General features: G+C 46.2%; 1 protein-coding gene across 4 annotated transcripts in view; it reads right to left on the reverse strand.

Annotated features, from left to right (window-relative positions):
• SLC24A3 (solute carrier family 24 member 3) overlaps nucleotides 1-18302 on the reverse strand; it is a 182243-nt gene that overhangs the window by 139895 nt on the left and 24046 nt on the right. For all 4 annotated transcript variants that reach the window (XM_037406042.1, XM_037406040.1, XM_037406041.1 and 1 more), the window contains exon 2: nucleotides 12637-12774. In XM_037406042.1, the coding sequence (XP_037261939.1) occupies nucleotides 12637-12774 (138 nt within the window). The remainder of the gene's footprint in view (nucleotides 1-12636; nucleotides 12775-18302) is intronic.

Genomic DNA, 18302 nt, shown 5'->3' on the forward strand with positions numbered 1-18302 from the left:
AACATTGGATTAAGGGCTAAACCATCACTTGATGCAAGCCAGCAAATTCAGCAGAGCCTGTCAGATTTAGCATCAGCTATGTATCTGTCCAGAGTTTGCCCACAGGGCGGACAACTTAATCTCTCTACTGTCAAGAGGCAGGAAACATAATTTACATTATTCAGAAGTCCTTCTCCCAGAAATCTGTGTTTGTGCTACAGCGCAGCTATGGCTTCCAGACTTCTGCAGCCCTGGAGAACTCGCATCTGTTCTGAGCTCCCAAATGGCTTAAAAAGCCAGCTGCCACTCACTCTGGGAGAAACCAGCAGCATAATAAAATGCTGCAGGAAGTACGTTCACAAAATAGGACCTTGGTGGAAATAGGATGCTGGGAGAATTATGACATTTTACAAAAATGCAGCAATATATTTTTAAATGCTTAAGTGGACAATTTTCACTTACCATGACAGAAGAATAATTCAGGTGTGTAAAAAAATAAACTATTCTGGTATCTGGCCAATCTAGAACATCTTACATCTGGTACACACTTACTTTTGTTACAGCTGTGAGACATTATTTTTACTTCAGGAATGTCCTGAGGCCACACTGCCTCGAGCAGCTTACGTCTGCTAAGTAAGCATCAGTCACTGATTTGATCAGAAAGATGGTCCAAAAAGTATCATGAACACATTTACTGGCAATTTACAGATTCTGAATTGGCAGTAACTTCTTACAGCGCACTCTTCACCAGCACAGCCCAGCCACGCCATGCCCTGCACTGCCCGTCAGTATCAGCTGTGCCATCCTGCTGCCGAGGCACGGAGCGGACCTGACCCACATCTCCCAGCACAGCCATGCCAGAACCAGCAAGAGAAACCATCTCTCCAGCAGCTCGGCCTGCTGCTCCCTTCCACAGACTTCCAGCGGCAGCACGGCTCGGGGCTGAAGGCTGCCCACCCTTCCCCCAGGGAGCCTGTGGCAGACTGGCAGGACCAGAGGCTGCCGCTGGCATGGACCAGCACCACCAAATACAAGGACAGCAACAGCTCTTCCCAGCTGCCAGCCCAAAAGCCTACAACAGTCCTCCTGTCCATGCTCAGCCAAAAAAAATCCAAGTGTGTTTTCTCCCAAGACAAAGGAGTATGTCTGACTCGACAATTCCTAGCCTCCCTCCCCCTTCTTAGGAATTCAGAAGGCTTCTCAGATTACTAGAGGGATGCACCACAGCAGCCTGGCATCCTCAGGTGTCTGGGAAGTAAAACCCATTTCAGAAAGGTACAATGTGATATTTATTCATGTCCGAGGTCCTGCTTTGCTTCTTAACACCTTCTAAATGCAAAGATTTGGAAGCAATGGTCCCTCCTCAGTATTTTAAACCTCTCTGCTGCCTTTTCCATGACATGTAATAACCAAAGGAGTAGCCTAAGCCCGCTAAAAGTTCAAGGAACCAAGTCTCATCTCTCTAAAGGACAAAAACCACGAAAAAAACAAAGCCCAAAAAAACAAAACTGAGAAAATTTCTGGGCATTTAGAAGTCATTTCAGAGGAGAAAATATAAACATAAAAAGGGACGCAGCTCCCTGCCTCCTTTGCTGTTACTCCAAGCATGGGTTCTTGCTACACAACTGTATAGTAACTAGCTGATAATGTACTTGGGAAAATATTTTCCTCCTCTTTCTGCTGAAGAATGCTGATATCTGCTACCTGCATTTTTTCCCCACAGATAAAGTAGGCAGCTCCTGTAGAGATGATGTACCTGAAAAAAACATGTTTGTCCCCCATGAAGTTATGTGTGCAAACGCAATCCATCAGCTTGTCTGAGCAATATTTGAGTTCCACTGTAAAACAGCTATGCTCCACCTTGTATTTCCTTTCATCTTACGAATGCATGTTTTTACTGTGGTCCACTCCATCAAATAAGCCTGGAATCCCACAAACTCAAAGCTTGAAAGCTACGTTTTATCGAGACTGATCACTGTCTTCGAAAAGGAAATAACTTAACATAGAGATAAAAGAGACCAGCTTTACATCAGAAAAGCCTTCTGCCATGTCTATTTTTTGTTTGGCTAGACTAGTAAACAGCAAAGCAAGTTCCAAAATCTTAGCGCACTCCAGAGCAGACTGCAACCAGGACTCCTGTGGGCAGGCAGAGCATTTCAGCATGCAGGTCCTTGGGCACGAGGGGCTGGAGCCCAGGGCATCTCTGGCCTCTGACGGAGATGAGAAGCAGCTGCTCATGCAGACACAGGTCACCTAGGCTCCATGTCCCTCCAGCAGAGAAGCCAGCTTGCCAGCACAGTGACCTCCTGCCCTGCTCTCTGCAGTTTCACAGCCCTCCCCTCCCAGCAGGGACACGTCCCAGCACCTGCACTGGCCGTGCTCCAGTCACAGGCCCGGAAGAAGCTTTAGTGAAAGCATGTACAAGGCAAAGCCTTCTCACAGTGATTGGCAGCATCAGGGTCAGTACTTCACATCCAGACAACATTTAGCACCAGCCAAAAGAGGTCGTTTGAGCAACCCCTGGAGAGCAAGTTAAATCAAATAGTGACTAATAAGTTACAGGCGGGTCATTTCATTACAGCCCAAATGAAGACTAGACAGAGAAACGCGATTGGAAGCTGTAGCCCTACATATGCCTATCTTACACGGCCCATAGTTTTAGCTGAGTATATCTCTCCCCTAGACCCTTGCGCAGTACTTCAAAAAATAACAAAGCAGCCTATTGTTAGCAAAACACTATGAAATACAAGAGGTTAAGGTTTGGATTTTGGCAAATCTACTTGGCTGTGGGTGCTCCCATGCAGCTGGAGCATCAGGGATGAAAAGGGGAACAAGGGCTTGAAGCAGTAAGGAATGATCTGCAACAAATGACCTCTTTGAGGTACCAGACGCAGACCTTTTGGGGGTACTGCAGCTGTGTGCTCCCTGCCACCATTATTGCTATATTCCCCTGGCCAGCAAGTCCATGTCCAGCATTCCCTGTTTCAGGTTTTGTCAGTAAAGCTCACAGGTAGCCTAAAGCAAAAAACTGATAAACACAATACTAGGAAGAGCCACCATGCAAATTGGGTTACACTTCTGACTGGCTCTCAAATTATGTCCTCCTGTGTTTTTGATAGCAGCAGGTGTACAGGTTAAGATCTGTTCCTTGTTCCCTACAGAATCATTCCTTTTATTTATTTATTTTTTTGTTCTTTTCATCATTTCTCAAGACTATTAACGTGCTTCTTTGGTAGCAACAGTCAATTATCGTTTGGCATTCTTCACTCAACACCCAGCACGACATACAGACTCTTCCATAAACACTCTGCAAGGCCCTCAGTGCATAGCTAGCATATGACAATACAGTAATTTCCACTGGAAACAACAATTACAACGGGAACATGCTAATCACAAGTATTACCAATTAAGCAAATGAGTCCCAGAGGGTGAGATTTTGCAGACTGGTGCACATCTTGGCCATGTTGCGATGCAGAAGGCTGAAGGCTAAGTACTCATAAGCCAGGAGCCAATGGGTCTAATGAGATTCTTTTCTATTAGAACAAGTAGTGGTTTAATTACAACTGTTCAATACACACGCAATGATGCAGGCTGCAAAAATAAAAAGCAACTTTCCGGCGAGGGCACTATAGGCTCACAGGAGTTAGCCACCTTTCCTCTACCTACAAGCTGCAGAAGTGATCCTGGTTTCAGGATTTGGGTCATTTTGCCACTTCGCTCCCCTCCGTTTCCTAATTCTTTGGTTTCATCAATGCAAGAGAACACACTGAGGATAAACCGGGAAATAGCACTGCCACCTCTTGATTTTAATCACAGAGCTAGTATTATTTTTCTCCCTAAAGCTTCAGCTCCTGGAGTCACACACATAATCACATGGGAATACTGGCAAAATTTCAGCAAGAAGAATGCTGCTAGCCTCCTGTGTGTGCACAGAAGGCCCTATTTTCCAGGGAACTGCATGATTTTAGAGGTCAGTTCAGAGTTTTTAAGTACCCAGCAAACAGCGATTGTTCCGAGTGTCCCCCGTGGTGTGCGGTGCAGGTGCAGTCCTGCAGTAAGGACACGGCGGGTCCTGCCTCAGAGCAACCTGCTCACCCGTACGTCAGCCCAGCTTGGCAGTATTTGGGTCACTGCTACCTTGAGTGGCCAGAGAGCCCTGGAGAAAGTACTTATGACCACCTCTGTCTACAAAGAGGTCCTGCGGCCCAGGAGTCCCACAGATCAAGGCCCTGACAAAATACAGCCCAGAAAGCAAACCCTGCAACACAGCTGCAACCGAGGCCAATTCAAAGATGTGCTCCGCTCAGCTGAAGCTCCAGAGCAGTCAAATGTGTTTTTAAATAAAGCAGCAAAACCAAGTCACGAAGCAACCCCAGTGCTAGGAGCTTCGCAGTGCCAAATCGCAGCCCGAGGATAATTGTTCTGACACAGCAGAAAACGAGCACCGTATGTACGTGTGTGCACGGCCAGCCCAGACACAAGGGGCACTGCCAGGCCCCCCTGGGGTGAGCGTCCCTGCCGTTACGCCAGAGCGTTCAGCCCCTCGCTGCCTGCCACAGCGGCAGGAAGGACGCCGCGGCAGCTCACCGCGCCGGCACAGCCCATGAGAACACCAGGCCTCCCGAGGCTCCTGCACGCTGCTCACCAGCTCCCACCCCATGGCTGGCTCCTCCACACGATGGCAGAGCATGATGGAGAAAGACACCCTCTCCCTTCCGCTCAAGGAGGAAAGAGATGCTGTATTTTCCACTCCCTTGGCCAATTCTTGCAATGGTGAATGGTTCCTGTTAAAAAGATTTCTTGGTGTGGCCTTGCCCTGCTAAATTCAAGGGTCTGCTGGCCCCTGGAAGTTCCCCCCCAGTGCCACCCATGGGGTGGCACACTGACATCGGAACTGCCACCAGGTAGATCAAACATTTTCCCAGTCAGGAAAATAAACTCTTATTCTACTTCATTGCAGGAAAAAAAAAAAAAAAAACACCAAACCCAACCAAACCGCCCCCCCCCCAAAAAAAAAAAAAACCAAAACAAAAAAATCAATCTAACTCCACTACAAGAAGTACATTAGTCGAAATTCAAAAGTTTGCGGAAAATTTCTGGAGCCCCAGAAATCATCCCAAAGACCAGAGAGGTGGAAAAAACCCTCCAAAAACCAGCTGCATAAATAACCAAGTGGCATAATACTTTCCACCATCTGCAAGTTATCTTTAAGTATCAAAACTTTCATAAGTCAACTTCTCTGACACAGGCTAACAACAACATCTGTGACCTAAATCAAGTCTTGCCCTCCACTGTCTCCAACAAGGCCTGTCCTACCCGAAACATAGGATGGGAGACTTGTGTGTGCCATGTCTCTGCTATTCACATGTCTCTGCTGACCAAAAGTCACCTGAACTTAGCTCCAGAAACACATTCCAGCTGCCAAAAAAACACCACAAAACCCAATCAAAAAAAGATAATTACAGCTGAGCAGGCTGGGTGCACCCACTTTCAGATCAACACTGTAACAGCCTTCACCTAATGCATTTGTGCCTGGCCCATGGCAAACACGTGTGAAAAGAAAAATCATTTGCAGTATTTCTAACAAGCCAAGCCGGGGGCTCAGCTCAGCAAGGAAGAACCCTTCCAAACCCAATGATGGCCTCACACTTTCCCCTCAGCCAGAGACCAAGGGGGCACACAGCCTAGACAAAAACGATGCTCTGTTAAAACGCAAGTGTTGGACATGGAGCTCTGCCAGCACTGGTGGTTTGCCTCTTCAAGCCCCAGCTACTGGGGCCAGGTGACAACATCACAACCTCACTCTTGTTCCCATCAAGAGAACATCTCTCCTTCCTGAGTGTAGGAAAAGAAAACCCAACTCCATGCCAGCACACAAACCTAAAAAAAAAAAAAAAAAAGCCATGCTTGCTTCTTCATTTTTTCTTTCTGAGGTTTAACTGCAATGTCACAGTTTTCTAATGCTCCAGCTTTGGAATTGACAGAGCTTTTCTGTGCTGCCCGGTGTCAGGAGCAACACAGCACTCTTCCAAGGTGATAATGCACTGCTTGTGACCCCCTGCTCCCAAAGTGCCAGACCTGATGGTCTGGACTGTTATACTGCAGAGAAAACACCACCATGGGGAGACCTTCATGTCAGCACTGCAGACCCCAAGCCTCAGGAACAGGGCTCCCATTATCAGGGTGGGACAAATGACAACCCTCGTTTGCAAAGCACAAAGTGGCAAAAAGAAGATAAGTCCTTGAATCACTGTGATGCTGGGCACCAAAGCCATTTCAACCTAGACGAGAAGCGGTGGGCAGGAGAGGCTGGTACCTGCTGTGCGCTACTCACTCCCCTCCCTCTCAGCCTTCACTCCGGAGGAATCGAACCCCCAACTTCTGTCAAGTCTTCTCTTTTTTGGGGGGTGGGGGTGGCAGAGGGCAATCAACAGACAGAACCAACGTGGGAGCAGAAGTTTGAGTAAGTTTCTGTCAGTTTCACAAAACTGTTATGTCCGGGGGAGGGAAGAATGTCTTTTTTTATATCCTTCAAGGACATTTTGTTACTAAACTTACAGCAATTTATTTTTCTAAGATTTCCACAAGTGAAAGCAAGGTTCTGCAATTTGCTAGGCAGAACCAAATTTTTACTTTTTGTTTTACTAGGAAAAAAATTAATTTTGCTTGAGGGAAAGCGACTTTTTTTTTTTTAATTGCATTTTGATTCAGAACAGAGGTAAAAAAACAAAAAAAGAATAAAACCCTATCACTCTTCACATAGCATATTATATCTGCTTGCGAAGAAGGCCTTCTTGGCAGTGGAGGAGCAAGTACATTCCAGATGAATTTCCTTCTCTCTGACATCTTGTTTCCCATCCACAAGCCCACCCCTCTAAAGCAAAAGCCAGGCTTGTAAAGATACCACTCCTTGCACCTTCCAGAGGCAAAAAGCAGAAGGATGCTCAGGAAGGAAAGAGTCCAAGCCTGGTACCACACCTCCAAGTGCAAAGGCCAAGAGACGAGAAGACCATGTCACCTACAGACACGAAGAAGTCACCATCACCTTCTGCATCCAAATATCAGAGCTCTACTAAAATGATGAGCACATCTTACCCACATGTGATTTCTCCGTCTTCCCCAGCCTCGATGCCAATGGGTATCGGTCCCATACCCCAGATCCTGCTGCCCAGATACACATATCCCCAAGCGCTGAAAAAAGTGCTGTTGTGCATGCAGAAGCACAAACACGAGCTGGAATCTCAGGACAACTCCACTCGTTCAAATACTTCAGTGACTGAGTATTTAATTTAAAACAGCTTGTTCCTAGCACACAAGCCCATCTTAGACTGTGCTAGAATTTTGGGATCTGCTAGGCCCTTCTGCCACTGCCGTGACCTTCCATGTGGTCTTATATATACAATGCTGATGATGCACCAAAAGATAACACACAACCCAGGGCAAACCAAGAAATGTTCTCCTTCCTTCTCCGTCTGCCCCCAGGCTATGCCATGCACCCGGCAGGCCTCGGTCACCAAGCTGGGCAGCGAGAAACCCACGGCAGTCACTGTCATCTCACTGCCCTGGGGACGCAAAACAGCTGGGAGCAAAAGCTTCACAGGAAAGAGATCAGAAAGCACAAATTCACGTGAGGTCGTTTGGGCTTTGTGGGTTAAGATTTGTGGTTCAACACAAAAAAGGTCTCTAAAGAATCAGTAACAAGCATAAGCAAGCAGTCTGGAAGAGTTACCTACTTCATAGCCAAGCACTACAAATTACATTATCATAATCTATGACTCACCGGAGAAATATAGATAAAACAGAAAGCTGCTTTTGAAACAAGACAAGGAAATGTAAGAAATAATTGCATAAAAACTTCTTTGGCTGTTTAAACACTTTTTTGCCTGAGGGTCTAAATGAATATACCAAGATCTTTTTAATTTCTGCAGTAACCACGTATTTCCTGCTATTACTGATAATGACTTTTAAATGGCACACTTAAGTGGTGCTGGTATTTTATTCGCAGCCTTTCTGAGGCAGGAGTGATGGGCACCTGGGAAGTGGTAATGCCGGGGAGGAACGCGATGACAGCTCATCAGCAGAAACATATGTCAGTCTAGTGAGGAACTAACGAGGGGTGGCACCGGGACTGCGGCATGCCACAGCCAAGCAGCCTCTGACAAATTTCTAGACACTTTACATCCCATCATGATGCAGCCTATGAGTTTGTCACCTTTAAAACAGCTGATAAACCAAGTCTGAATTAACAGCAGCTTTCTTTGAATTTCTCTAGTGTAACCCTAGCTTCGAATTTGGTAGCACATGGACCTGACCCAAAGCTCAACATTAAATCCTTTTCGTTGCCTTCCAGTGGGTGAGTCAGGACTAGGTGGGTAAATGATACTTTACCTGACGTAACATGAGCATTTCTCACTCTCTTTTCATCATCTTCTGTATTAGCTAAAACTGCCAAACCCAGCCCAACATCACAAGTGCTTTAGTTAAACAGTATCGCTTTTTTGTGAATAAACTCTGTCCAACTTTTTGCCCATCTCTAGTTCCACGCACCTTCACAAGGACACAGTATAGTAGAGAGGCCAGAAGAACATCTGCTGCATGATGGCACAGTCAGATACTCCCTTGAAGAGCCACCTGGGATCCAAAAGGGACAGGCTACACAGGTATGATTACAGGACTAGAAAAAAGGGGAACAGACAAGAGACCAGAGGCTCTTTAGAAATGGAAGTGGGCTGCTTTGTTGTTCTGCCTTCACAAGCACTCAACACAAACACAGCAACAGCATCAGGGCAGAGCACATGATGAATGTTTCTCCGCTTCTTCCCGTTAAAAGGGCTCACAGCAATAAGGCTTAAATTGGCGTTTGAAAGCACATTGGCAGGTACTCAAATCCCACAGCAACAAGCAGCTAAAATAATCTAGTAGACTTGCAAAAGTAGGGGTCTTTTGAAGCTCACATTTATCTCATCCACCTGCCACACCTTGCTGCTTTCCCTGCCCTTTCTGGGGAGCATACTTTTTCACCCACATTGTCCATAGCTGGGCACCAGCTTGCAACCGCTTCTAGAGCCAGTCACTCATAGAGCTGGCTCCTGACCAAGGCCTGTGCACAACACCTAACCGACGCTGCCAGCGCTGAGAGGGCAAGGGAGCCAGCAGAAAGCTTACATGTCATTGCATTAGCTAAATTCAATGGATTTTTGAAAGGAAACCGTCTCCCCTTATTTGCTACCCTGATACAGAAGCAGCCATCCTCCAGATTGAGTCTTGCAGGGTTGATTTCCAAGTGCCATACTGCAGGGCTCAAAAGTTCCCAGGGGTTCGGGGAATCAGGGCTACATACTACAGAACGAGCCATGTGTTTTAAAACTAACTGCTCAAAAAGACCACACTCCAACTGCAACGGCTTCAGAGGGAAAAACTGCAAAGGGCAAAAAAAAAAAAAAAAAAAAAAATCTTTAGGCTGGATTCAGTCCATTTCACCCCTTTAATATTTCTATAATGTATGTTTCAAAGGAAAAGTAAGCAAAACCTCCAGTATTTGGAGCAGTTCTGATGATAAAATGCTACTAGATATCCCACTGGATAAACCATTAGAAAATAAAAATAGCAATTTGCACATGTCATGCCAGGCTTCCAAACGAGCCTGAAAATACACTTGCAGTTAAAGAAAAAGGGTCTTTCCCTTAGCATGTAAAAATGTGTTTACTGCCAACAGAGTACAAAAGCCAAGTGTTGCAAAAAACCACAAAACACTTCAAGATGAGGCACTTAATTTCCTTCCCCCAACAGATGAGGTGAAACTGCTTTTTTGAACACCCACTTTTGCCTAGCTGTAGGTGTTTATACAACTTAGTTTTGGAAGTAAGCAGGAAAAGAAATTGTCTTTTCAGGCAGCATGTTCCTACCAACACTTGCCAACGGGAAGGAGAAGTGCCCGGAGGCCTGCTGCGCTCCAGCACACGTCCCGCAGGGATGCTGCAAGCGCTCAGCTCTGCCAGCCTCCAGGTAACAACAGACGCCCGAGGGTTCGGTTATGCACCGCACTGACCTGTGCTCGCCAACACTGTGACTTCAGCCAAACCGCCTCGGTTTCCTCGAGCAGCACTGCACAGGCAAGCAGCTGGAAAAGGCACAGGGAGGCACGCTCGCTGATCTCTTGTGCTTCTTGTCCAGTGCACCAGCTCAGGGCCCTGCTGGTGTAGCACTGACACCGCTGGCGGAAGGGGGACCGTGCTGCCCCGGGGGGCTGCTGAATCGAGCCTCCCCTCAGCCTCCTTTAACACCAATTATCCGTGCCAGAGCCATACACCAATTTGAACTGCCCTATTCCTACCCATGCTTTTAAACACAAAAGCTGTTGTTGGGAACTGCGCTGAAGGTCTCCTCATCCTAATCTGCTGGGATGAGGGTTAAACTTGCATTAGACTAGACCTCAGCAGCCCGGCTCCATCACCAGGTCCCACTGCAATCTTCTGAAAGGAGATTGAACGGCTGTTTCACTCTCGGCATCAGGAAACAGAGCACAGAACGAAGCTGTACGCGCTCATGACTGGTGGCCCATTTTGTGCTGGAATCAGAAATGTGGCATCATTCTGAGTTGCAGGGAAAACAGAAAATGCTGAAATTCTCAAAGCACAACTAACACTTTTCTTTCTCGTGTTACTGTATACAGCACAACAATAATTCAGAACAAGGCGAAATATCAATGCTATTTACAGCATCACTTCTACCAGCTCTTTCACTTCATTTGCTGAAGAGTAGAACTGAAGCATTCTGCATGTGGCCTACAGTCCACTGAAGTCAACAGGTAACTTTTATGGACGCTTCAGTAGAGTCCCATCCCTGTTCAAACCAAGACAATTCAAACATTTCTGACTGCCATCCAGCCTAGCATTACGATTCACATTTACAATATGGTAACGGTCCAAATGAAACCCATGAAACAAAACAGAACCTAAACTTTGTTACTTACACTTTCTTTTCTACAGTACTTAAAATCAGTTTGCTATTACAGAATGTATTCTGTTGTAATGTTATGGCAATTCAGAGGAAAAAACCCCAGCAATTCACTTAGATATTTCTACTTTCTCTCTCCTGAACACTATACCATGTAATTATATAGTTTTATCTTCTGGAAAAGAGAGAGAAAAAACACACAGCACAAAAAAAATCCCACACGTTTCCTATAGACCACTTTATTTGGTGAAGGCAGCCAAAATAGCTGAGGATGGTGAGACAGCAGGTGCTGATGTACCAAGGGCAGAGGGGAAAGATTACTATGGATGCTGATGTGAGGCTGCAGACCAGATCTGCACTACATGGGAGATATGAAAACAAGTAAAAAAACTGTATAAGAAGAATTTTTGTACTAGTTTTTGCCATCTAAAAAAAAAGACTATAATCATCCATCTGTCCAGAAATGTTACTAAGGATTATGGTGGAGGAAAAGTTACAGGCAGAAGTTCAGCAAGGATTGTACTTGTTAGAATATCTCTTAAGGCACATCACCTACATAAATTGCAAAGGATGGGCAAACACCTTTCCTTTCCTTTCCCTTCCCCTCCCTGAACTTTAAGAAGTGACACCCAAACTCTGCTGTGGGGAAAAAAAAAAAAAAAAAAGACTGAACAGTTTATATCACTATTAAAAGAGAAGGCTTTATATTATGATGACTTCTATTTAGGTAGAAATAAAGTCAATGCAATCAACCAGATGCAAATTGAAGACTCCCCATCTTGTCCTTTTTTCTATCATCCATGGAAAGTTACGTTGTGTGGGGTTGCAAGTGATTTGTCCTTTTAACCACAAGCCAGGAAAAAGCCCTCCTTTAAAGAGAGGGGGGCTCCTTCAGAATAAGCGCAAGTTGACAAAAAGCCCTGGACAGATCAGGGAAGGCAAGTTCAAAAAGCACATCAGCATGTCTCCTACAGTTAAACTCCTGCTGCCCCCAGCCTACCTTAATCCTCACTGCAGGTAGATCCCTGAGAAATTGGGACACACAAATCACACGGACATAGCAGACCTGCTTGTGCCCACCACCCCCAAAAGTTTCTGAACATGTCAACCAACTTCAACAAAATATAGCAGAGCTTCAATGACATTAAGTTCCTACAGGTTTCATAGAAACAGGAGTCAAGGAGACGAGGATGACCCTGTTAAGGTCCCTCCCTGAGGGAAAAGCTACTTTATGAACTGAGCCCTATTCCTCATCAGCAGATCAACCCAACCTCAAGCTACAGAAGACTAGGTTTCTTTGGGTCCACTGCTGGTGGAAGTACTGTACTAAATATATGATTACCTACTAATTTCTCAGATAATAATCCTACTAACACACATCATCACTATGTACATCCCACCGCACACAATGTTTATGCAAAAACCACAGAAGACATGCTTCTTACGATCTCAGCATTTGGCTACTACTATATATTAGACATTGTCTTGTACTCTAGCTGACAGCAGGTCCTCCTCTTAACCCTAGCTGCTGAGGGATTCTGCAATACCCATATAGTGCATACATACAAGGAAAACAACAAGCATGTTTATTGACTTAAAAATGAATGAGGTTTTGGCAGTAAAGGTGATGCCGATACAGATATCTGGAGGTATGAAAGCCAATTGTAAGGCAGAAGAGTCAGAAGCAACTTTCATTCCTACCTGGTTCAGTGCAATTTCTGACATACGGCTGCCCCCCATCCTCTGGGACATCAGTCGCGTTCTCCTCATTTGCTTGCAGTAGCTGTCTCCCACTCCATTTGTCATTACTTTCCACAGAATAGTTCAGGGCATCATAACCTAAAGGAAAAGAGCAGTAGATACATGAGATTGCACAGGAAAGGCAACTCCTGATTCTGTTCCTGAATGCCTGAAGCAGCCAAAACATTTGCATTTCATAACCAGTGTCCCCTGGGTTAGAAACAGCAGTATTTCTAATCCCACTGGAAAGGTACGCTGCCATTAGCTCCACATCCCAGTTAGCCTCAAGAACATCAGGAGTCAGGTTCGTTCCTCCACAACTTCAAAGATTTATACTAGAAGAGCACCTGTGGTTTCACAAGAAGTTGTAAGCCTCAATCAGTTTAAAATTGGAGTGCCATCCACTGTTTTGGTTAAAAAAACCAAAACACAAAAACAAATACAACAACCCCACAAACCACCACACAACAAAAATAAAACCCCTCAACTTAGTACTTCTGTAGACATTTCACTGCTGTTAAGTACAGGCAAAACTGCTGAATTTTGCACATGCTTATACAACATTTAAGCCATTTCTTCTTTGGATTACAATCCAATTTGCTGCTGAATGAGGCCTCAGAAATACAGTGTTTGACACAAAAGCTAGGTAGGCTCTTTTGTGAATCAATAAAATGCTGCATGGGTGTTAGGAAAGCCCTGCCCCAACAGAGCGTGAAGTTCCTCAGGACCGCAAGGGCAGAGCTTGGCAACCTGTGCCGTGCCACGGAACAGCAGTTCGGGATGTGGCATCGGAGACGTGTCTGAGGCATAGGAGCAATCACCATTTTCAAATTAAATTTCGTAATAAAAGTCTGAAAGATATTTCACCAACACGATCAATAGGGATCCATTTCAGTATCTTGCGCCCGTGTCTAACGACATCGGTGGAAAGGCTCCTGAACCTGTTCACTGTGGGCCAGGCAGCCACTCCTCACGTGTTAGGAGGCCTTCATTTATAAACACAACATCTACAGGTTCCTTCAGGTTCTGCTCACACAGCACAAAACTGATGGAAAGAAACATCTTTATGACAGCATAGCCGTATTCCTTCTCAAAATGGTTCTTACTAAGCCCAGCTGCACTGTTATTCCCACCCAACACAACCTCACCCAAGGCAAAGCACACCCCTGAGTCAGTGCAGTAGCCCTCCCTGCTTCCCACTGTTAAGAAACGTCTATAAACGTCACAGGCACATATTTCATATAGAATTCAACAAAAGGGATAAACCCCAGTCCAGCATGAGTTAACCATTTTAGACGCAGGATCTGAGCATACTCTTTACCATGCCCTGTACTCCTAACAGAAAATATGTGTGCACATTTGCCGACTTGTCATTTTTCCAATATCAGCCGTATTGCTTTTGCTCACCAGTTTCTTTTCCAGCAAGGCCCAGACCTGACTGCAAAACAGCTGCACACTATCAGTTTCAGTGCTACACACAACTGCCATTAAGAATACCAAGGAACCCCCCAAAACTCTATTTTGGGGGACCATCAACCCACTGAAAGAAGAACCACCATGTGGAAGGAAGTAGCAAAGAGTAATAAAATAAGGAGACTGAAGTAGCACATCTTTGACTCTAGCAAAGGGTGAAAGTAGCCAACAACAGGGATTTGCCACTGAGAAGCCATGAGGAACTGAAAAGTGAACACTGAGAAGTGAGTGCAGGCAGCGGCGGCTGGGCAAGAGACACACTAGAAAGTAACTCACTGGGTACCACACCCAGTTTGCATGTAATAAGTGTGAAGACACATCATACCAGCCCCCGGCTCCCATCAGCAGCGCAGCGCACCGCACCGAAGGGCCATCACTCTATAGCTGCTTCATGACCCAGGCTCACAGGCTCGGTCCAGCTGCAGACTCGCAGGGCCGTTTCAGGTACCAGTATGCAGCAAGTAACCCTACAGAAGGTAACACTTCCTCTCATGACTTCTGACTCTCTCCTTGGTTTACTCCCCTCTTTAGCTTTGCCTTGGTGCTGCTAAATGAAAAGCTATTTTAGCAATGTCAACAATAAAGCTGGCTGGTTTCCACGATATTCTTGGCACAAGGCTGGTCAGCCTTGGACATGTCATGTCTGCCTAATTAGCTGAAAGCACGTGCCCATGTGTCAGTTCCTATGTAGTTTCAGCTTCAAGGGAGGAAGACGAAAATTTTTTTCACTTTTTTTAAGCCGCCAAGCCATCCACTTCAGGCAGGCAGGCACAAACACCAAGCCAGCTATCTTGCAACAGAGACCTTGAGCCCATCCAACAACAAACAGCATTGCAGAGAGATCTCCACCCCCTTACCCCCTCTCTCCACCAAGCAGCACACAGGCTCTCTCACAAGGGCTTTGCTGCCGAAGGTGCTCCTCAGGCGCGGGCCACCAGCACTGCCTGTGGCCCCACTCCCACATGCACTGGGGCTGCGGCAGGGCCTGGCCACCCCCTCGCTGGGAAGGACACGCAGCTGCCAGCCACATACCCAGGGTGCTTGGAGCAAATGACAGGCGTTACTCCACACCGAGAATCCACAGCACCGCGGCTGGAACCTGCACCCAGCGCTTGAGATGCTTCAGACCCACCCTTAAATCTCTTATTTCCAGGTTTTTCCAGCACTTTGAAGACTGATCACAAGCAAAGAGCTGTGTAACAGAGATTCAGATCTTCAGGTAATGTCTCAGAGGGTGCTCAGGGATAAAGGAAAAGGTTTTCTGCAGGTCCTAGCCCTTTCCTCAGGCTTTCTGAGTCATCCCACTGAGTGAGGTGGCCAGCCCGAGACTTCTCTGTCCTGCCCAGCTGACAGCCTGCTCAGGGCAGCTCCTGTGCCATGTACCAGCAGGCAGGCAGCGTGGGAGGGGGGCTGCCTGGAACCACATCCCTGGCCAAGGGCAGGGACTGGTACCAACACTCCCAAGACACGCAGGAGCTGGCCAGTGTGCATGCCTGAGGGAAGAACTGCAGCTACACGGGCAGCCCAAAGCACCCTTGTGTTCTAAGCAAAAAGTGTTTAACTTGGTAAATTAAACATCATTATTTGAAGCTTCAAGCACTTTGTACTTGCTATGCTTTATGAACTTCAGAGAATGCTGTTTAGTCCGTGAGCATGCAAGAGCTTAAACTGTGAGTTACACACATACAAACATCAGTGACAGAAACGGACCGTGTTTCTCAGAAGGAACACATGCAATAATGCAACATCGGACATCTCCTGTAATAATAAACATACTCTGGTAATCTGAGCTAAGCAGTTTCAGTCCCACACACTGAAAACTGTTTTCAAAGCAGAGACACCCTTCTCCAAACAGTCGCTGCTTTGTTCCACGTTGCTGTGTGGAGGAAAGGCACAAGGAAGAACCCGCAAGGGCTGTCACAGCCCAGAAGTTCCCGCAGAAACCTCTCCTGCTCCCTCCACTCCCACAACGCCTTCCTCTCTCAGATGGCAAACTTTTCCGAGCAAGGGGTAGAGAAGAAGAAAGTCATTTGAGGTGATGACTTTGGAAGGGGAAAAAGCTTCATTTGGCAGTAAAAGTGTTTATAAAAGCTACATTCAGCACTCAAAGAAATCAGTGTAAATAGCAGCAGAACCGGTCCATGGCCAAAGCTAATGGTATGGCTGTGGCTTACACCAGTGAAAGCTCTCTGCTGGTACCTCCAGGTTTAAGTGGGGTCAGCTGTGCCACAGCAGGATTTGCAACCCACTGACCCCAAAATCCTGCCTTGGGTATCTCCACTCTAAAACACATTTGGCTCAACAGAGCAACAGAAAATAGCAGTTATACATGAAGGGAGACACTTTTCCAAAGGTCTGGCCTTCCAGGGATTTCCCTGTGAAGACAGGGGCACACCAAGATTTTTAACCTTGCCAACAAGGACATTTTATGGCAATCTAACAGGGTCCACGTTTCCCCGCCTGCTGGCACCAGCTCCCTGTGCAAGGCCAGAGGGCTCCCATCAGCCCTGGCAGAAAACAACTCAGAAGCTTGCCTGGTGTTTTGGCAGGTTCAGTCAGTGAAAGAGGAACCGACTATCAGCTGCGGTTTAACCCTTTGCACATGGCTGCCTGTAACACAGGGGCCTCGCCCATCCCGTTGCTGGATGCAAGGGGCACCACCATGCTGGCCAGGCAGCATCTCTCCCTGCTTCAGGTGCTGGCACGAGGCAGAGCCTCCACCACCAAGAAGCGCTGCAGCACCCAGCAGTGGGGACATCACCTTGACTCTACATCCCACCATGACGGGGCTGCAGGAACAGCATACCACGGCCAGGTGGCCCGACCCACTCTGGCTTCCATGGACCCTTTGAGGGGAGGTACAAGCAACATTCCCTCTTGGGTTGCCACAACACCTGCAGCAGGAGCACCAGCACCTCCGGCTCACTCTTGGGAAAGGCTCAAGTATAATATGATCTACAACTATTACAAAGTCACATCCTCACAACAGTTTCAAAAAGACAGATGCAACAATCACAAATTCTCTTTGAGACCAGATTTTTTGCGACATGTGCTCTTGGCTTCTCACTTCAGATTGTGTCTTGCAATCTTTTATTCACCTGTTCTAAGGCACAACTTGCACTGACCTGAAGCTTCACACCAGCTGTCAAAGGCTGTGGGCCTGAGCCCTTATGCCATTAAACAAGGGCCTCGTCCATTGGTGTCAATATATACTAAATCACAGCCAGCAAAATGTAGAACAAAAATTTGACACTCCACAGAGGGGCTACGATAACACCACGGAATAAGCAAGACTTCTTTCCAAGGAAAAGTTATAAAAAGAAAGCTAACAGTTTTCTTTCTCAAAAAGCATTATTCAGAAACGTTATTCAGTATTAGATGATTTTTAATGGGAAACATGTCGAAGATTTTTTTTTTTTTTCCCCCTCAGCAGAGACTACTAAATGTCTTGCACTAGCTACACTGTCATTTTGTTCAGGCCAGTATATAGATTAGACATTTTTCTTATTAATGTTTTAGCTGCTGGCTTTATAATAAAATAATATCATGACATCTTTAAAAACTTTCTACAATAAAGAGTTTTTCCAAAGTTCTGTACCACAGCATATTTCAAAGTGGGTGAATTATTTTTTGAAGCACCGAACACCACCAGAAGGTATTTTCCACAACTCCAATTACCCAGCACCAGTTTTACATTATAGACTCAGAACCCAGGTTCTGGAGAGCTTTGTTTATGCTTCCTCACAGAGATATTCACATGGACAAGCATAGGAGTCATTTTTCCCTGTCTTTGTGCCTGTAATACATTTCATAATAGAAGTAAGACAATGCAGACAGTGCATTTCCACCGGCTCCATCTCTTTCAGTAAGAGAGGGCGCACATCAGCGTGCATTTGCTGGGAGCTCTGGTCCCTGCCAGGTTGTGGTGTGGCAGCCTGGGGAGAACGGGCTCTCTAGCCCGATCTGTTCTACTTATGACCACTCAAGTGAAAGAGTAGAAAGAAGAACTGCTCAAATTGCTCAGAACTTCTGAAAACACTCTGTGTGTGACCCAGATCTCCACATGGGAAACTGAATGCTGCTTACGCCATTCCAGATGGCTCTGGCTGGAGTTTACAACTTAGAGCACTGCAGAAGCACAGCTAAACACATCC

This window comes from Falco rusticolus, chromosome 12 (assembly GCF_015220075.1).
Source record: "Falco rusticolus isolate bFalRus1 chromosome 12, bFalRus1.pri, whole genome shotgun sequence".
Taxonomy (NCBI): domain Eukaryota; kingdom Metazoa; phylum Chordata; class Aves; order Falconiformes; family Falconidae; genus Falco; species Falco rusticolus.